The following is a 19,418-nucleotide window of genomic DNA, read 5'->3' on the forward strand; positions in this document are numbered from 1 at the left end:
TGAGTTCTAAAATGAAAGCTGTGAAATTTTTGTTAGTTGCTATCTATATGTCATGAAAGAGCCAAATGGTTTCTAAAATGTACAATCACAAACTGATTATAAAATTCCCAAGGGGACTCTAATAGAACTATCATAACTTAACAATGGAATGGTGAGTCATTGCAGGAGAAATTCATGTAATCATCTTTTCCAGTATTTATAGGACCAGGAGGATAAAATGTCATTTAATTTTATTTGATTAAAAACTAGTAGGCAAGAGAGAAAGAGGAAGAAAAAAAAAGATACATCTTTTATTTCAGGCATGAAAGGTGGATGGATATAAGAAGCATATTATGAAGCAGGGTATTACAGTGATTAATTTCAAATCTGCTCGGTGCTCCGAAATGGTCATGTTAATATCATAATCATTCTATTTGATAACTTAAATTGGTAGTTATTTTTTTAGGCTCTAGATGCAAAGTGTAGCTTTTGAGTGGAACAGCTAGATTATGAGGAATTGAATGTGTGTTGAATCAGAGCTATATCCTCCTTTATGTAGTGCTCTCAGATTTCAGATCATGTCTACTGTTGCTTAAAAGTTTGGTTGGTTTGTGTTTGTTCTTTCAGAAAGGGCAGTGGAATTCATTGAGCATGTGTTCATTCACAGTAGGTGCTTGCATGGATTCTTAACTAAAGCTTTTCAATGCTGTTACAATATTGAGAGTTTGTCATTATGTCATGGTACAATGACCCCTATCGTTTTTCTCCTCTCCTTTGCATTCCTGGTATTTTTTTGTTGTTGTTTACTTTCAAGACCTTCTGTATTGTTCATTAATAAGCAGCGTGTATAAAGGCCTTGTCAAGCTTAAAGTTTATTAAATTTAAAATGAAAAGCAGCAGAGGCAGAAATCTGTGAGGAAAGGTGAGACTATTAAAATGTAAGTATTCTTGAATGAGCTATAAGATCTTCAAAAATTCATCTGGAAATAAAAACCTCAGTGTTACATATTGCTTAAGAAAGCAAAATTGTCTGGAGATTTGGCCAAAAAGATGCCTAATTTATCCTTTCCTATTCTGCTGTTCAAACATGATGAAACAAAGGACTTCTAGAGTATAGAAGTGTTGGTGAAAGACAGATCTTGAATCTGTTCAATACTTTCTAGAGATGACCAAAGAAGAGTTAGATATTTAGAAGACAAACAGATATGCAAGAAATAAACAAATAGTTAAACATATTAGTGCGAAAAGGCTATCTTCTGGAAATCATGTTACTAGTGAGTTTAAGTGGAATAAAATTATTATTCCAAAGTATTTTATTGTAAAGATAGTAGTAGCTCTTCTGACAATTCCTGTACTTTCTGTGACTCTTCTTGCCAATACCGCAGGTCTGTTTTAGGAAAGACAATACTGATGGGTGTGAAAATTTTTGTTCTAGTTTTCTAGCTATGAAAAAGAATAAGACCATTTGTTTGGTTTTTTAAACAAATCAACCAAACCCAACCATGAATACCTGACTCATGCTGATTAAACTTTTTTCCCCAAGAGGAATTGTGATGTAATTTAGATTGGTTTTGATTGTAATGCGTTGCTGCAGAATAAGTGCAATCCTAAATGACACTTGAGACTCCTGTGATTAAGTTTTTTGAGTGCATTTCTGAGTGGGTTAATCTTATGCAAAAAAAATATAAAAAGGTGGTTTTAATTTTCTGTTGCTCCTTCACATATTTCTAGAGGGATTTTTCTAAATGGATTTCCCTACAGAACTAGAATATAAAAATTAGAGGTCTGTTTATTGCTTGTGTACATTACTTCTGGTAAGGATTAAATGGAAATAACTTGAGTGGAAATCAAAGCATAACAAATACACCCTGAAAATTTTAAAAGTAAGTTAAGAAAATTATATTTTCTAGAATTTGTGTGCATTTTTGCAATTTTCTAAGTTAAATGCGGAGTTAAAAATTACATTTTTATAGTAATAATTTTCACTGAAGGCTAATAATAAAAGAATAGCTAATTTAATATCCTACTCCACAGCCAGTATTGGATTTTTACAGGTGTAGTAGAAGTAACAGTAAAATGCAAAGAAAGCCCAAACTGATTGGAATCTTTGTCATAAGAGAACTTCTCTGAATTTTAGTGGTATGTGAAAATCTACAGAGAAAATGCTTGGAATTTTTAGCATGTGCAAGAATATTTAATATCCAGCTAAATTCTTATGTTCAACTGAACACAACTGAACTGTGGTGTTAAAGAAGCAACCACATTTTTAATTGTTTCAGTTTTGTGTTTATTAATTGGTTTTGATGAGGATACTTTTGATTTTGTTATGGTGGAAGATAAATCGGAATGCTTAAATAGATAGTGGGAGCATTTATATAGTATGGGTGGTATGTCCTATGTAACATAGGTTTGTCTTACAGATACTGCTTGCAAAAAATTCTGGGTCAGTGCTTTATTTTTTCATATGAGTGATGCAATTTTATATTGGGTAATCACCCAACTAAATTTTGTTTCCTTCATTAACTTTGTAAAATATTGTAGGAAGCTTTTGCTTCTAGAGTATAAGCTTAGAAACATGATAGTATAGCACAAAGAAATTGTGTTAAATAATGCAGCCTAATGATCTTAAAAGATCATAATTTGCCCTTACTTTCAGCCACAGTAGAGTTATATTATTAGTCTCAAAAGTATTTTATTATTATTATTATTGTTGTTGTTGTTGTTGTTGTTGTTTTGGGATTTTAATTTATACATTTTCAGGTTTGCTAAAAAACATTTCTAGAAAAGGTTTGGGTCTTCATTGCCTTTGAGTTTCTGTTCGTATCCAAAGGAATTTGTGGCTGAATCTTAGTTCTTTCAAGAGTTAAATTGGAAAATTTTACTTGAGAGGTGCTTACCCTTGTAGTATACAATTTTTGAGAATAAGTTTCGTTCGTAGAAATCTCTATTTAATGTGATTGTAGCTGAATAGTAGTCTTCAAAACCTGTTTCACATAAAAATAATCTGAGAAGCGGGGAAAAAACCCATGCAGATATTTATATTGAAGTAAATGGAGAATTTGTTTTTCAAGTTTAGCTTGAGTTTCTCCCAGTCAACAGAGGTCAGTTCAATCACTGAGAGAAAAGACTTATGGGGATACCAAGGTGCAGAGAGCAAGTCGCATTTGTACTTTGGTTTAGATTCATTGTCATAAAGGAAAAAAAAAATCTTTTTCTTTCTGTGCTTCAGTATGCTTTACCTAGACTATGGAATTATAAATAGTTACTGAGTGATTTGAAAAGAAAAGATTTCCTAAGTAGAATTGCAGTCATAGAACTACTGCATTGTTAAGTGAAGAGGCAGTTACTTCTGTCAACAAAAATAGTTCCTGATTTTTAATCAGTCAAATGCCAGTGTTGTTAGGACAAAAGAGGAAGGGGCATAGGGCAGCTTCTAGAAATACTACTGCTCTTTTATAGGTAAAAGAAGACTTAACACAGCGTTTAGTTCTACTCATTTTGTCCCCTTAGTGGGCTTATATAGCCCAACCTGTCCTTGTTCAGGGTGGCTGACTGTGTCCCAAGTCACTGTTCCTTTAGAAGGTCTCAGGAGCAAAGCCTCCTGGTCAGCCTGTTGGTCACACAGATGCTGACTGTGGAAACCTCTCTAGAATGAATCCACAGAAACTGCAGGGCTGTCAGGAGAGCAGTGTTCACCTTTAGAGTCTTATCTCAGCTGCCTTTCATCATCTTCCTTCCTTTCTTAAGCTGGGACCAATTGGAATCTGCTCACCAGTTCCTTAGTCTCCTGTCTTTGCAGGCAAACTGTTAGCTCCAGATATTCTCTTCCACAATGTGGCCGGGAATCAGCAGCCTTTTCCAGAAGGGTGGGTTTTTTTGTGTGGGTGTGGGTGTTTTTGTTTTTGTTTTTGTTTTTTTTTGGTAAAAGATTATTCTGACATAATTGCAATTCTGAAATACACAAAAATATTTCCGAAAATGCAATGGTATGTTTTCCTCTAGTACATGAGGGAGATCTTCAAAACAAGTTTTACATCAACCACCAGTTTATTGCTGCTCTAAGGAAAAAGTTGTTTGTGTTTTCCCTCCACAGCGGTTCCTCGATATGACGTTTGGAGCTGGAGGTCACACAACAGCTCTTTTAGAGAAAGCCAGCGGCATCACCGTGTATGCACTAGACAGGGATCCCACAGCTTATAAAATAGCTCAGCAGCTTTCAGAAGCCTACCCGTAAGTTGTCTTCTCCTGTCTTATATATGGTTGAGGTAGGGTTGGTACTTTGGTATTTTATATATAATTTAATATATTTTTATAGTTTTTAATAACTTATTGTAGAGTAGCATTCTATGCTGTATGTACCCTGTTGAATAGGAGATCCAGTTCAATTTGTTTATGAGTATTTCCATGCAGCTTCTTCTTAGGTTTTTGGAGTTACATGTGTATTTTTAAAGCATGCATCAAGTAGCTAATTTTGTACTTAAAAATAGATTTAAAAATGATTCATGTGTTCTGCTTGCATTGAGGTGATTCTGATTGCATACTAGTACAAAAACATATATTTGTGGTACTTATTTCACAAAAATGATGGAATAATATGTTTAAAGTAATTGGGTCATTTAAATATGGATTATGAATATTTTAATTTAAAAAAACCCAAAATAATTGTTATTCAGTATTAGGTTTGCTAAGTATTTTGCCACTGGCTTCAGAAACTACTGAACAATTTAATAAGCTACAATTTCAGTGTATAGCTTATGCTTCAATTTTCTTTTTAAATAAGAGTGCTGAATTTGCTAAATGAACAATTGCTAAGTGCAAATTTTTACATCTTTTTCAGTGATGCAAAGTTCTTGTTCCTTTATTTAATTCAAGAAAGAACCCAGTCAGAACATCAGTGCATTTGTGCAAAAGTGTGCAATATATAGCGTTGAATATGAATTTTCAGAAAGTCAAATTTTCAGATCTAACCAAGAAGTAAAAAATTGTACATACAAAATTAAATAATATGCAGTAATCAAGACTTAAGAAATTTAGGTAAGTTAGTAAGGAGAGAATACTCACTGTCAGGTTGAAAACGTTATTTCAAGAGAGCTTTAACATAAAGAAAAGCAAATATTTCCAGTAAGAAGAAATCTAGAAGAGACAGATTAAAAAACACCTGATTGTTTAGTCATGTTTTCCCACATAAAAAGAAGTTTTAAGGCAGCAGGAATATTTAAGCAACGCAGAGGATATTCCTCAACTTTTGTAAGATAAATGGCTAGACTGTGCATTCCTTTCTTCAAGTGTGTTTGACAGAGATCCAGTGGCAGAAATGCAAGCATGTGTCAAGACAGCATAGCAGTTTCCAGCCATCCTAGTCTGTAAGACCACTGACCTATATTTATCTAAATTTTCAGTTCTTTTTGGGCTGAAGTGACATGCAATGTATACTTACAAATTGGTGGAATTCCTCTCTCCACTGTTACTTCTCCAGAGAATGCTCTTTTTGACAGAATGCTGTGGAGAATATTGTCAAGGAAAGTCCATTTTCTTTTAAACTAAGCCTGCAAACGTGTTCTGCCAAATGTCATGGGAGTTGTAAAGTCTTCTGTTCTTTGTGTCATAAAAAAACCCCAGTCGTTTTGAAACATTCACACAACGTAAAAATAACAAGTCCTCTGACTCAATATAAGTTTATCTAAAAGTATCCTATGCAAACCTGCATGTGAAAAGTTTGTTTCTCTGGTGTATTATTAGATAGATGGAGAGATTTTAGTAGTGTTGGGTATTCTTCTGCCAATAATTGACATCAGTAATTTTCTACTTGCTTAGAAAAGATGAACTATGTATAGCAGTTGATATAACTTACTATGATTTAATAGTGAAGGAAGTCACCTAGTTCTTATTTTTGATTATGGTGTCTACCTTTATGGATGCAAGTTATCCTTAGAATGAAGTGGATTCTTAAAAAACATAGTGTCATTGGTGAAAAATCTTAATCATTGAAAGATAGCTGCATGTCACCTGGATATGTATTGTAGGATACAGAGCCATATTCTTATTTGCTCTGGTGTTTTCCCTCATTTTCCATCTCTCCTATTAGAAAGAACAGATGAGTCCTTTTCCATGAGGTAAGTATTATCTTTTCCTATAATAGTTTGTGGTAAAATTTATGGCAAAAGAATGTTCTATATGTGCTAGTTATTAATCTGCTTTCCCTGGAAGTCAGTTGCATAAACCATTGCCAAATTAAAAGGAGAAAGGAGGTATAAGTATGTAATTTATAAACAAGTGAAGTTAGTGTTTGCTTACAAATCAGTTGAGTATAAGGGATTTACTTCTGAAATATGGAGCTTTTATAAATGGATTTTTTTCAGTATTCATTAAAAGATAGTTGATCTAACATGATGGGATTTTATTGTCTATTTTCTGCACCGTGTTAGAATGAAATCTTGTATCAGTTCAATTCAAATCTGCGTGGGCATCAGAAGCTCAGGGGAATAATCCAGTTGACATCTGTATCTGGTCAGTATCTGGTCAGGTCTATTCTCAAATTAAATAGTTGCCTGGCTCACCAGGAAGCAACGGAAATATTTGTGCCATCTTAAAAATGGCAATGGCAGCATGCAGTTGCAGTCCAAGAGAAATGCAGGGCCATCCCTTCTGTAAGAAGCATTGCCTTAGATGTACTTCACTGAATAAATTCAAAACAGAAATATAAGCATCCTCCACTTTTTTCTGTTCTATGCTTTTTTTTCACCTCTTCTGTTTAGTGCTGCTATTTAAGGAAAGGTTATTTGACTTGCTGAATGGTTCATTTGCTTTGGAGGTGACAGCACAAAGTTGGGGAAGATGATGTTGTATAACATAACCAGTAAAATCTGATTCCCACTATCTGAAACCATAAATGCAATGGGCAAACTGAAAGTCATACTTCAATTGAATTTTCTCTTGCTGGTTTTTTTCCTACTTAAATGAGACTATTGAGTGTGTTAATTGTTATTGCTTATTCTGGTTAGATGACAATAATCTTAGTAAAATCATATAGTTCTGATTGTTATTCACTATGTGGCTTTCTTTGTTGATGTAATTTTTTTGGATTTCAGTAAAGTTTTTGATACTGTCTCACCATATTCTTCTGCATAAAATGCCCATTCTGCAGCTGGATAAACTCATCATGCAATGGGTCACAGGCTCACAGATTGGGTGCAAGGACCTATACTGAATAGGGTGACATCAGGCTGGTGAATGGTCAACAGTGAGGTTCCACATGGCTCCATCTTTAGCCCTGTGGTCTTCAGCATCTTGGTAAAGGGCTTGGGTGCAGGACTTGACAGGATACTAAATAAGTTCACAGATGATGCAAAATTGGAAGGAGCTGCCGATTCCCTGGAAGGCAGAAAGGCCCTGCAGGGAAAGCTGAACACATAAGAGGACTGGGCAATCACCAATCATATGAAGTTTAAAAAGGGTAGTGTGAGAGACTAAAATGTTAGTGGTGAATGAGTGTAGTGGTTTCACGTTTGCCTATTTTTGTTTCCCAAAATTAGTGTAGTGGTTTGAGTGCCTACTAGAACTCTTTTTCCGCTGTGAGATAGGATTAGGAGAGAAGCAAAGCAGGCTCAAAACTTAAAAGGGAATAAAGACAGGTTTATTAATAAAACTACAAGAAAGAAAAAATAAATAAGAATCAGAATAAAACCTTCAAAACCCTCTCCCCATAAGTTTCCTTTCCTTTCTCACAGACAGTGCATAGAGACAAAATTGGGAACTCTAGGTTAGTTTACCACTTAAAAAATAGTCTTTCATCAGTTCATTTAGGGAGAGGTCTCTTCTAGTCTGCCATGGAACTTTCCCCAAGAAAGAACAGTCCGCTTGTGGCTTTTAACTCACAAAAACAACTGCCCGGGAATCTGCATTTGTGAAGTCCCTCCCATATCACACCCTTCCCATTGCTGCAATATAGATCATGAATACTCATGGGGTATAATTTTAAATTATTCCAAAAGCAAGGAATTGATAAACAATTTCAAAAGTAAAGGTTTTTCTTCATCTCTAGGAACAGAGATCTTTTCTCTTTCTAAGGGCAGATCTTCATTTTCATCTCCTTTCTCTCTGTTCAAGCATCTCATAAGATCACAGTTACTTCAGTATTTACCTAGTCCATCACAAATGCCTTTGCTTATATCTACAATTTGAATACTCTCCCCAATGCATGTTTTTTCCATGATTTAAAGTAGAAAATATTACAATCTATTACCATAGCTCACAAAATACTTTCAGCCTAAAACCAAGGCATCTTCTCATCTAATTTTTCAGAGAAAGAGAGAAAGGCCAGAGAAAGGAGAATTTCCCCTTGGTTGTAGAGGATTGGGTTAGAGACAAGTTATACCAACTTAACACCCATAAATCCATGTGCCCTGGTGGAATGCACCCATGGGTGCTGAGGGAGCTGGCAGATGTTGCTCTGCCACTCTCCATCATCTTTGAACATGGAGAATGGGAGACATGCCTGGTGACTGGAGGAAGGGCAATGTTACTCCCAGATTCAAAAAGGGCAAAAGGGAGAATTTGAGAAACTCTCTGGAAAGGCGATCAGATCATTCTTGAGGCCATCACAAAGCATTCAGAAGAAAAGAAGTTAATCAGGATTAGTAAGTATGGATTCACCAAGGGGAAATCATGCTTGACCAATCTGATAGCCTTTTATGATGGCATGACAAGATGCGTCAATGAGAGTGATGTCTTCCTTGACTTCAGCAAGGCTTTTGACACTCTCTCATGACAGCCTCGTAGGTAAGCTCAGGAAATATGGGTTATAGGGATGTACAGTGAGGCAGATCAAAACCTGGCTGAAGGCAGAACTCAGAGGGTCACAGTCGGAGGAGTAGAATTCAGTTGGAGGCCTATGCTCAGGGACGTTCCCCAGGGATCAATTCTGGGTCTAGTCAGCCTGTTTATTCATGGCCTGGACGGAGGGATAGGATGCATCCTAAGCAAATTTGCTCACAATACGGATCTGGGGGCTTGGTGGCTGATACACCTGCAGGCTGTGCTCCCATTCAGGAGGACCTGTATAGGCTGGAGAGCTGGGCAGAGAGAAGCCTAATGAGGCAAGTGTAGGGTATGGAGCATCTGTTATGAGGAAAGACTGCAGGAGCTGGGCCTGTTAAGTCTGAGAGTCATCAATGCACATAAATATGCAGGTGTGAAGAGAGTGGTGCCAGATTTTTCAGTGGTGCCCAGTGACCAGACAAGGAGCAATGGCCATAAACTAAACCACAAAAAGTTCCACCTCAACATGAGGAAGAACTTCTTTATGTTAAGGGTGGCAGAGCACTGCAACAGGCTGACCAGGGAAGTTGTGGACTCTCCCCTTGGAGACATTTAAAATATTCATGGACAAGTTCCTGTGACACCTGCTTCAGTTGACCCTTGTCTTGGCAGGGCAGTTGGACTGGATGATCTCCAGAGGTCCCTCTAACCCTAGCAATTCTGTGATTCTGTGAAATATGCCCAAAGATATTGTGGCAAGAGGAGATAAATATGGCTAAATTAAGGGACTTTTCTGTATTCAGAACTTGTAAATGAAATCTCTAGAGATCTCTCCAACCCTAACAATTCCACGATTCTGTGAAATATGCCCAAAGATATTGTGGCAAGAGGAGATAAATATGGCTAAATTAAGGGGTTTTTCTATATTCAGAACTTGTAAATTAAATCCTCCATGTATTTAACTGAAAGATAGCTGGAGTAATAATCACTGGAGGAGAAAACTGAAGAAAAATATATTTGATGTTTGTATTTTAAATGTGTCTCTATTTTTTGATAGCAATTTTGTCAGAACTTAAATCTGAAGAGGGTAGAGTTCCAGCTGCAATGCTCACATTCATTTAGTGTCACTGTTTATTATTTTTATTTTTTTAAATATGTAATGCTGCTTTAATAAGGAGAAAATGGGTCAGGGTCTGTTAGATATTCAGTGTGTGGGTGGGAATCCTTTGACTTGCTTTCTGGGGAGGCCACTAACTTGGGAATTGCTGCTGAGAATCCAGGAGAACAAGATAAAATTCAGTCAGTAGCAGTATATATTACAAGTAAACCCTTTCACGCCCACTGAAAGGAAAAGGCTAGAGAGGTAGCTGAAATCTGGCAATTAACCAATATAATTGAAAATTTTTAAATATGAGAAACTCATGGAAAGCCAATGTAGAGGAAAAAATGCATGCTTTGTAATTCTCTGAGCAGAATAAGAAATTGTGCCCTGAAAGAATGGAGAAATAGTATAGAATTCCTCATACAATTTAAATACCATTTTAATATAGTTTTAAAGTGATTTTGAAGTGTGAGGGTGCTTGTGGATTTTGCTTTCAGAGTTACACAAAGTTTGCAGAAAAAATGTGATAGATCAACTGTGCATAGAATGCTCTGGGGAAAATAGATTTTTTCCCCAATTGTCCTGGTTTAGGATGAATTAGGGGAGAACCTCCAAAGGAATCCCCTAATAACAAAACCTCTACCACCCCTCCCCCAGCCCTGGGTTTGGGAAGGAATTTCTTGAACAAAGTGGAAAAAAACGGTTTATTGACAAATGAAAATACACCCCCCGACACAAGGGAAAAGGAAAAAAAAACCCTCAGGTTACTGTGAGGCGGAGGGCGCAGAGCTTCTTTTGCGGGCCCCGGAGATCCTCAGACTTCTCAGGTCAGGTCAGATCCGGTGCTGGTCCAAAACTTCAAAAAAGGGAGGGGGGGAGGGGGGGTGGGAAGAAAGGGAAAGGAAAGAAAAAAAACGGAAACAGCGAAAACTAAGCAGCGGAAAGAAAAAAGACAGCGGCAAGTGAAGCGAAGCCAGCCCAGAGAGAGAGAAAAGTGCCAGCCGAGCCAACAACAAAATAGTCCCAGCCCCCTCCCTGAAAGGGCGGGGAGGGGCATGGGACAGCTGCTAGACATAACAAGGTAGTCCACGATATGGGATAGGTGGCACCGTCAACCCAGAACACCAATTCTAGAAAAAAACAGACCTTTTTTTTTTTTTTCAATTTCAATAAGCTTTTTTTATGTGGTTATGAATTGTAGCTGAGTATAATGCATCAGTGCTCTTCTTGCTATATGTTATTTTTATTTAACTTTTAACTGTACTGTGTAAGAAATACAATTAACGTGCAATCAAGGCATATTCATTGGAATGGTGCCTTGACTACATATAAGTATACTTAATTAGTTACCTGTAAGGTTATTTCTTTCTAAAGAATTCTCCATGTTTGTCAACATATGTCTGTCTCTCGAATGCAGGCATCAAAATAAGTGAGTTACCTTAAATATGTAGTGGAAAAATTAAATTGAGAGTAGTAAAAAGACCCTCAAATGTCATTAATATTAATTTGCTGACATTTATTTTGTTTCCCAAAAGATTTGAATGGGAAGGCCAAACATATTTCTGTATCTAAACATTAAATTCAAAATTGCCCGACCCAGAAAACATGTACAAGACAACTGGCTATTCACTTTGTTGGATATCTTTTCCTTTAGTGCTTTCTCAAAGCCATGTCAAGGGAAAGGCTATGCCATGTCATTTTTCTGGACTTTAGTAAAGCCTTTGGCACTGTTCCCACAGAATTCTCCTGGAGAATTTGCTGCTCATGGCTTGCACAGATGTATTCGTGTCTGGGTAAAAACTGGCTGGATGGCTGGGCCCAGAGAGTTGTGGTGCCTGAAGTTAGATTAGCAGGTGCCTGGTTATGAGCTGTGTTCCCCAGGGCTCAGCTTTTGGGCCTTTTAATATCTTTATAGATGATCTGGACAAGAGGGTTGAGGGCACTCTCAGTCAGCTGACAGCACCAAGTTGAGTGGGAGTGTTGATCTTCTGGAGAATAGGAAGATTCTACAGAGGGATTTGGACAGAGTGGATTGCTGGGCCAAGGACAGTTGTATGAAGGTCAACAAAATGAATTACTTGGGTCACAACCACTTGCTGCAGTGTTACAAGCTGGGGGCAGAGTGGAAAACTTCCCTGCAGAAAAGGACTTGGAGGTGCTGGCCTACAGCAGCTGAACATGAGCCAGTGTGTGCTCAGGTGGCCTAGGAGGGCAGTGGCATCCTGGCTCCTGTCAGAAATTGTGTAGCCAGCAGGACCAGGAAAGTGATTGCCCCCCCTGTACTCAACACTGATAAAGCTGCACCTTAAGACAGTTTTGGGCCCCTCACTACAAGAAAGACATGGAGGTAATGAATCACACCCAGAGAAGGGAATGGAGCTGGGGAGGGATCTAGAGAGAAAGTCCTATGACTGGTGGCTGAAGGAGATGGGGGTGTTCAGCCTGGAGAAAAGGAGACTCAGAGAGGACCTTACTGCTTTCTACAACTGTCTGAAAGGAGGTTGCAGACAGGTGAGCCAGTCTCTTTTCCCAGGTAATAACCATAGGACAAGTGGAAACAGCCTCAAGTTGAACCAGGAGAGGTTTAGATTGGATATTAGGAAAAATTTTGTCTTGGAAAGGGCTGTCAAACACTGGAATGTTTGACAATCCAGCCTAAGGTGGTGGATTCATCCTGCCCTGCCTGGAGAGATTTAAAGGCTATGTAGATGATGCACATAGTGACTTGTTTTAGTGGTGGACTTGGCAGGGCTGAGCTGATGGTTGGACTCAACCTAAGAGGTTTTTTCCCTACCTAACTAATTTTGCGATCTTAGTATTGGACTTCTCTTACACAGCATAATTACAGAAATTTCACTGCAACATTGCATCATTTAAAACGGTAATTAAATAATTTGTATGTGCAATTCTTGATTTTGTTTCATTGCAGGTGTAATGGATTTTGATTCATTGTATGGGCTGCAAAATTTTTACCTGTAGACTGTAGTCTAGTAAGTTCAAGTTCAGAAAGTGTTTCTAACACTTTGTCTTGAGATGACTACAGACCATTTCCAATATTAGTTGAGTTTACTTTTCATGCACTGATTGCATAAAGGACAAGTCCTTATTTGCTCTTACAAGAACTTAAATGATACAGTTGCCCGTCTTAAACACTGTCAAAGCTGCAGAAGGAACTTGCCGTGAGAAAAGCCACCACAGCAGGAACTTGAGATAAGCACAGAAAGGAGGAATTTGTGACAGGAAGGCATTAACTCCTGACCTGGTGGAGATGAGATCTGGTTAGCACATCCTGGTTAACACATCCAGACAAAAATTCCCCCTGTGACAAATTGGGAAAGGAAGCAACTGCTCATACACATATCACCAGTCAACCAAGGTCACCCCAGGTTATGAGACAGATGTCATCTGTGGCCCCCAGTGACCACCAAAGCACCCCCAGACTCATTTCTGTGAGGTTCTATCAGAGGACTGTGCATGATCCACAGCATTAAAACTATCCCCCAGGGGAGGTTCTTGGACAGTCCCACCTGAACCTGAACACATATTAACCTGTTGAACTCTTTGTTTTATGGGCTTGCCACAGCATGACAGATCAAGACAGCGACCATCACTTTAACCTACAGATATCTGAATTGCAACAATTAAATCTTGTAGCTGGATCCATGGGTAGTGATATCTTTCTTCCCAACCGTCTAAATCCATCCTTCCTTCCTTCCTTCCTTCCTTCCTTCCTTCCTTCCTTCCTTCCTTCCTTCCTTCCTTCCTTCCTTCCTTCCTTCCTTCCTCCCTTCCTCCCTTCCTCCCTTCCTCCCTTCCTCCCTTCCTCCCTTCCTCCCTTCCTCCCTTCCTCCCTTCCTCCCTTCCTCCCTTCCTCCCTTCCTTCCTTCCTTCCTCCCTCCCTCCCTCCCTCCCTCCCTCCCATCCCTGCCTTTCTTCCTTCCCCCCTCCACACCTCCTTTCCATTGCAACCTGCACACACACACACACACACATATGTATATAAATATATATAAAATCAGTAATTCAGTGTAATTTTCCTCTCATCCACCCCAGGATTTTAACCTAAGTTAGAGCCACCTAAGGCTTTAACAAGCACCTTAATTATCCCATCTCAGTGGTGGATTGTAACAGCACTGTTTATATCCAGAAGTAGTAAAGTGTCTTTCAAGACACTATGCTGGGATACTGCCTTTATATACATAATGGTGTTAGTTTCAAGGCATGTGGTTATACTGACATTCCCAGTAAAGCTTTTCTATAGCAATAGATACATTTGGACAATGATACAATAGAAATCAGTTCTTCAAGATTCATTGTATTTATTTATTCATTTTATTCTATTAATCTTTATAATGGTATATATTTTTTATTTTGACAAAATTATCTGATAGTTATATTATTAAAATAGTTTAGAATTTCATGTCATAAAACTGGAGCTTTGTTTTCATACATAACCTCCCATAGGTCAGTGCTAGATTTAATATCAATTACACTCAAATGAGTCAGGACATCCCTTTTACAAGTTATTGGTTTAGGAAAACAAAGTGATGTAATTTTGATCTGAGTCCTCATGAATAAGCTGCTCAATCATATTATTTTAGTAGGAAAATCTAAGAAGATATATGTTTTATACTAAGTGAAAAATAAAGTTTTGTGGCTAACTAATGTTTATCAGTTTTGAATTTAGTTTTGGTTTAGGCAATTTCTCTTACAGTATATCCTGGTTTCAGCCAGGATGGTTAACTTTTGTGGTAGCCAGGAGGGGCATGGCCAGGACCTGGATATTATTCTATACCACCCCGCATCATGCACAGGGATGGGGGGGAAGGGGTCTTCTCCAGTTGTGCTGGGCATGGATGGGTGGTCGGGATAGTGTCGAGTTCCACATGGTGAGTGAGCCCTTGTGTGGGAATCGTTCACCTCTCTTGTATGCTCTGTTATTAATATTGCTGCCGTTACTGCTTGTTTTCTTATTTCATTTGCTGTGTCCAGTGAATTTTTCTTATCTCAACCTCTGATCTTTATCTTCTGTGCCTCCAGTTCTCCTTTCTGTCCCAATGCAGGGAGAGGGGGTGGTGGAAGGGGAAGTAAGCAAGTGGTACATGGTTTGGAACACTGAACGGGGGAATACCATTCCCAAACTGTGACAAAATATCAAAAACTTTCCCATAGGAAGAGATCTTGGGATGTCGTCCAGTCCAGCCTCATGCTTTGGACATATCAGGCAGTCGGTGTGATCCATCTACTCACGTATCTGAATTACCTTAGATAACTTTAGACATCCTTTGATAGTGGAAGTATAGGTTAAGCAGTTTAATTCCTTTCTGGCTGGAGAAGCTACACCTCTTTGACCACAGATGTAGGTCAAGAAACACAGAAACCCACACTAGGATGTTGATTTTCTTCCATCACAGCTTTTCATTGCTGTTTCTAGGAATACCTTAAAATGCTAACTCCTTACAGAGTCAGAAGATCATCATTAAAGTTGATAGAGAAGGGTAAGAAACTTCTGGAATAATTTCAAACAAATGCAAACCCCTCTATGGTTGAGTTAAGGTGATGGAGCTGAATGTGGGTGATTTAAATTCCTTTTTAATACAAATGTTCAGATCCTTAATTTATTTTTGAGGACCTGTTAGCTCAACTTCATGGAATGCAATATCAAGTGTTACTTTAATTAGTAGTAGTTTCAGACATGTTCATTATATTCTTATTCTTTTTTAAGTTCATCTATATCAGTGCAGTATAGAAGTGCTCAGAATAACTTTAAAGTTTACTGCTATAGCTTTTAAACAAAGAGTATTTCTAAGAACAGTTCTTTGAAGCTTAATTTGGGTTGTAGATTCTTTTTCTAAAAGGAAAAAAATGTTTTCAATACCCATCAAGTAAATAATTATCATGCTGAAATAATCTGAACTTTTTTGATCTTTAAAAGAAACATCAGCCTTTTCTTACAGCCAATTTTCCTTCTTGGTTTTGATGAGAAACTTTCTTTTAGGTGCTTAGATGACTTAAGGACTTTCATATTGCTTTTGTAACCATCTCATTACTAAAATACGTGTAAAAGATTGTAGAAGTTAAATTCTAATTATTAATATTTTATAATGTATGTTTCAAAAATATTTAGAAATATCTTTTATAAACAGTTAAAGCATTTTTTTTGCAGATAAACAGTTGAGTTCTGGATATCTTTTCATTCCAGTAACAAGAGTTTAAAATTTGATTTTTATAAAAATAATCATTGTTTCATAAAGCATACTGATACTGTACTGTTTTCATATTTTCTAAAATTTAGTTTTTCATAATAGCAAAACTCCTCATGAGAAGGAGGAGGGGAAGACAATAATTTCTAATCAGAAGGTTTTTGTACCTGGTAGCTGATTCTCTACAGATCTTTTTGTCTTGATAAGAAGATAGTATTTTCATATTCCTTAGCAAGTTTGTACCAGGCTGTATATTTAGCTTATTTTTGTTCACATTTACAATAGGAGGCATTAAGGCACTCTGCACAAATCAAGAGGCATAAACTGTATTAAAATACTCCTTCTTGTATCAAATAATACAGGCAAAAGTTTATTTCATCAGTAGGTAGATGACAGTTGTTGAGGATAGAAGACACCAGCAGTTTCTTATGAAGATGGAAATTATATAAATATGTAGACAAAAACATGCTTGTCATTCACTAAGAGGAGGTCAAGACTTATTGGTATTTAAGATAAACATATAATTTACTAAGTGGCTAAATTAAACAAAAAAAGAAGCTGATAGTCTCTGATTCATAATATTATTTCTTCTACTTTGATAAAAATTACAACAGGTAACTAACTGAAAATATTTGTAAACACATTTTTGTATCAGAACTGAGCTTCACACTTAACTGTGAAATAAAAATGTACAGAGAAATCCAGATTATTTTTCTGGTTGAGTCATTCTATATCAAATACTATTATTCTTAGATGCATTAGGATTATGCATATAGGTGACATAGTCCATAAAAATGAATTACTTTGACTACATAATTCTGTTTTTTTCTTGACATAATAATAAACATAATTTGCATTTTAATTTGATTTTAGTCTTTGTGACTCAGCTCTGCCAAGTATTGTACAGAATATTGAAAGGACTGAAAGTAAAATCAGTCACTTAATTGTTGCTTTGTATTTGGATGCCTGAAAGATACATCAACTTAGTTTGATCAAGAAGCAAAGATTTGGATAGAGAATTTCTGTGTAAAACCTCAGTGAAGGAAACATGCAACTTGGAATAGAAGTTGCCTGTGGCCTTATCACCACTGAATGGTGCAAGTGTTTGAGACCAATATTGACTACTAAGTGGTCTTGACACACACAGATTTATAAGAAGTAATACAAGTGTCATATCTCAACAGCACAAAAAATCTGTATTATTGATACTGTTTATACTATCAGTCTTACTGTGGTCATGAGAAGTTAGAGGCTGCATCAATTTAAATATTTAAATATAAATTAGAAAAGCAGAACCAAATTCTTTCTGATAATGATATCCAGATTGGCCATTCATCTGCAAGAATATCTATGCCACCTCCTGGCTGAGAAAGGGAAGAGGAAGATTAGGAGCCCTCCTTTCCCCCAAGCCTTCTGTGGGAAAGCACCCGTCCCCCCCAAAAAACTGGCATCTTTGCACCTTGAAAAAATGTACTTTTGCAAAGCTTGGAGACCAGCTGCTAAAGCCCCCAAGTTTTCTCTGTCAGAATGGGTTTAATCCACTGCTTCATTGTCACTGCCCACCCTTTTGGGTGACATGTACGTTATCTTATCTTCCATCAGTTTAGGGTAGTAGTTTATCATCACGTCCTTTGTGCCTACCAGCTCTTCCTAGTGAACAGAGTGATTAGCAGCAAAAGACAAGGCAAAAATATCATTCATCTGGGTGAGTGTTAGATTGAGTTTTGATTCCTTGCAATACATTCTATAGACTAAGGTTGGAGTGATGTTAGACATCCAGCATGTAAGTGGATTCAACCCATTCTTACAGTCTGCCTTTAAGTGGATGTTAGCGCCTACTGAGTACAATATTGAGATAGAACCTTCTGGAATTTGGTAGTGTTTAAGCCAACACCTGATAATTTTTATCATGAAATTATGCTAGGACATTTTTATATTCTAAAAATAAATAATTAAAATTAATTTTCTATAGATAAGTAAAAATTATGTGTCATGACAGAATTGAATGTGTAGTTTTTTTACTTTTCCAACTAGCAGGACCAAAAATGTGTGTGCATTTTGAATAATCAATACTGTCACTTTGTTAAGCTTTACACTGCAACAAAGCTTATTTCACTTAGAGTGAACTGACCATCTTGGAGACTGCTTCAAGAGTATAAAGGGCAACTACTTATTTCTAGCTAACAAAATTTGGGTATGTAAGGTGATATTTTCTTATGCAAAAATTTATGTCCCTAAGGTTAATCTATTAGGTGCATCAATACCAGCAGTTAAGGAAAGGCTGAATACAAAGGTTAGTGCTAGTGTGGTATTCTTTATCATCGGAATGAAGGAGAACCCCACAAATAGGTTTAATTTTACAGTATGCTTAAGGTAAGATTTTTGGTATATGACTTGTGTAGTTGAAATGGTCATATTTCTGCCTCTTTGGAAAGCATACTGTGACATGAAAAATATTTAGATTTGCCAAAATACAGCACATAAAATACTTTTTTGTCTTCAAAATAACCCATTATAAACATTCAAATAGATTACCAATAATATTAGCTAAAATGGCTGGTAATAATGAGGAGATATATGACTAGTCATAAAACAAGACTTTGAGCTGGTTGTAATATTTGCTCTCAAGTCATTCTTGTGATAGAAAATCCCACAGAATCACAGAGTAGTTCAGGTTGGAAGGCATCACTGTAAATTTTGTCTAACCTCCCTGCTCATGCAGGGTCATTCCAGAGAACAATGCACAGGATTGTGTCCAAATGTTTCTTCCGTATCTCCAACAAGGAGACTCCATGCCCTCTCTGGACAGTCTGTTCCAGTGCATGGCCACCTGCACAGGAACCAAGTTCTTACTCATATTCTGGTGGAACTTGCTGTGCATCAGTTTCTGCCTATTGCTTGACATCACCAAGCAGAGCTGGCTCCATCCTCTGACACCTCCCTTCAAATAGTGACATTGACAGGTGCCCCTCTCAGCCATCTCTTCTGGAGGCTCCCTCAGTCCATCCCCATAAGAGATGCTCCAGTCCCTTCATCATCTTTGTTACCCTCCACTGGATCTGCTCCAGGAGCTCCTTGTCTCTTTTGTTCTGAGGAGCCCAGAGCTGGGCAGAGCACTCCAGATGTGCCTCACCAGGGCTGGCAGGATGACCAGCCTCGACCTGCTGGCAATGTTTGCCCTAATGCACCACAGGATACCTTTGGCCTTCTTGCCCATAGGGCACACTGCTGGCTCATGGACAATCCAACAGGATCTTTCTATTAGTTGTCCACCAGGACCCCCAGCTCCTTTTCCACAAAGCTGCTTTCCAGCAGGTCAGTCATCAGCCTGTACTGGTGCAGGGGGTTATTCCTCCCCAGGTATAGGGTAATTGTGT

The 19,418-nt window shown here is 37.6% G+C and overlaps 1 protein-coding gene across 3 annotated transcripts in view; it reads left to right on the forward strand.

Annotated features, from left to right (window-relative positions):
• Positions 1-19,418, forward strand: part of METTL15 (methyltransferase 15, mitochondrial 12S rRNA N4-cytidine) — a 102,933-nt gene that overhangs the window by 34,228 nt on the left and 49,287 nt on the right. For all 3 annotated transcript variants that reach the window (XM_083885353.1, XM_083885352.1, XM_083885351.1), the window contains one exon: positions 4,073-4,209. In XM_083885353.1, the coding sequence (XP_083741479.1) occupies positions 4,073-4,209 (137 nt within the window). The remainder of the gene's footprint in view (positions 1-4,072; positions 4,210-19,418) is intronic.

The sequence above is a fragment of the Zosterops lateralis genome (genome assembly GCF_965231275.1).
Source record: "Zosterops lateralis genome assembly, contig: SUPER_6_unloc_1, whole genome shotgun sequence".
NCBI lineage: Eukaryota > Metazoa > Chordata > Aves > Passeriformes > Zosteropidae > Zosterops > Zosterops lateralis.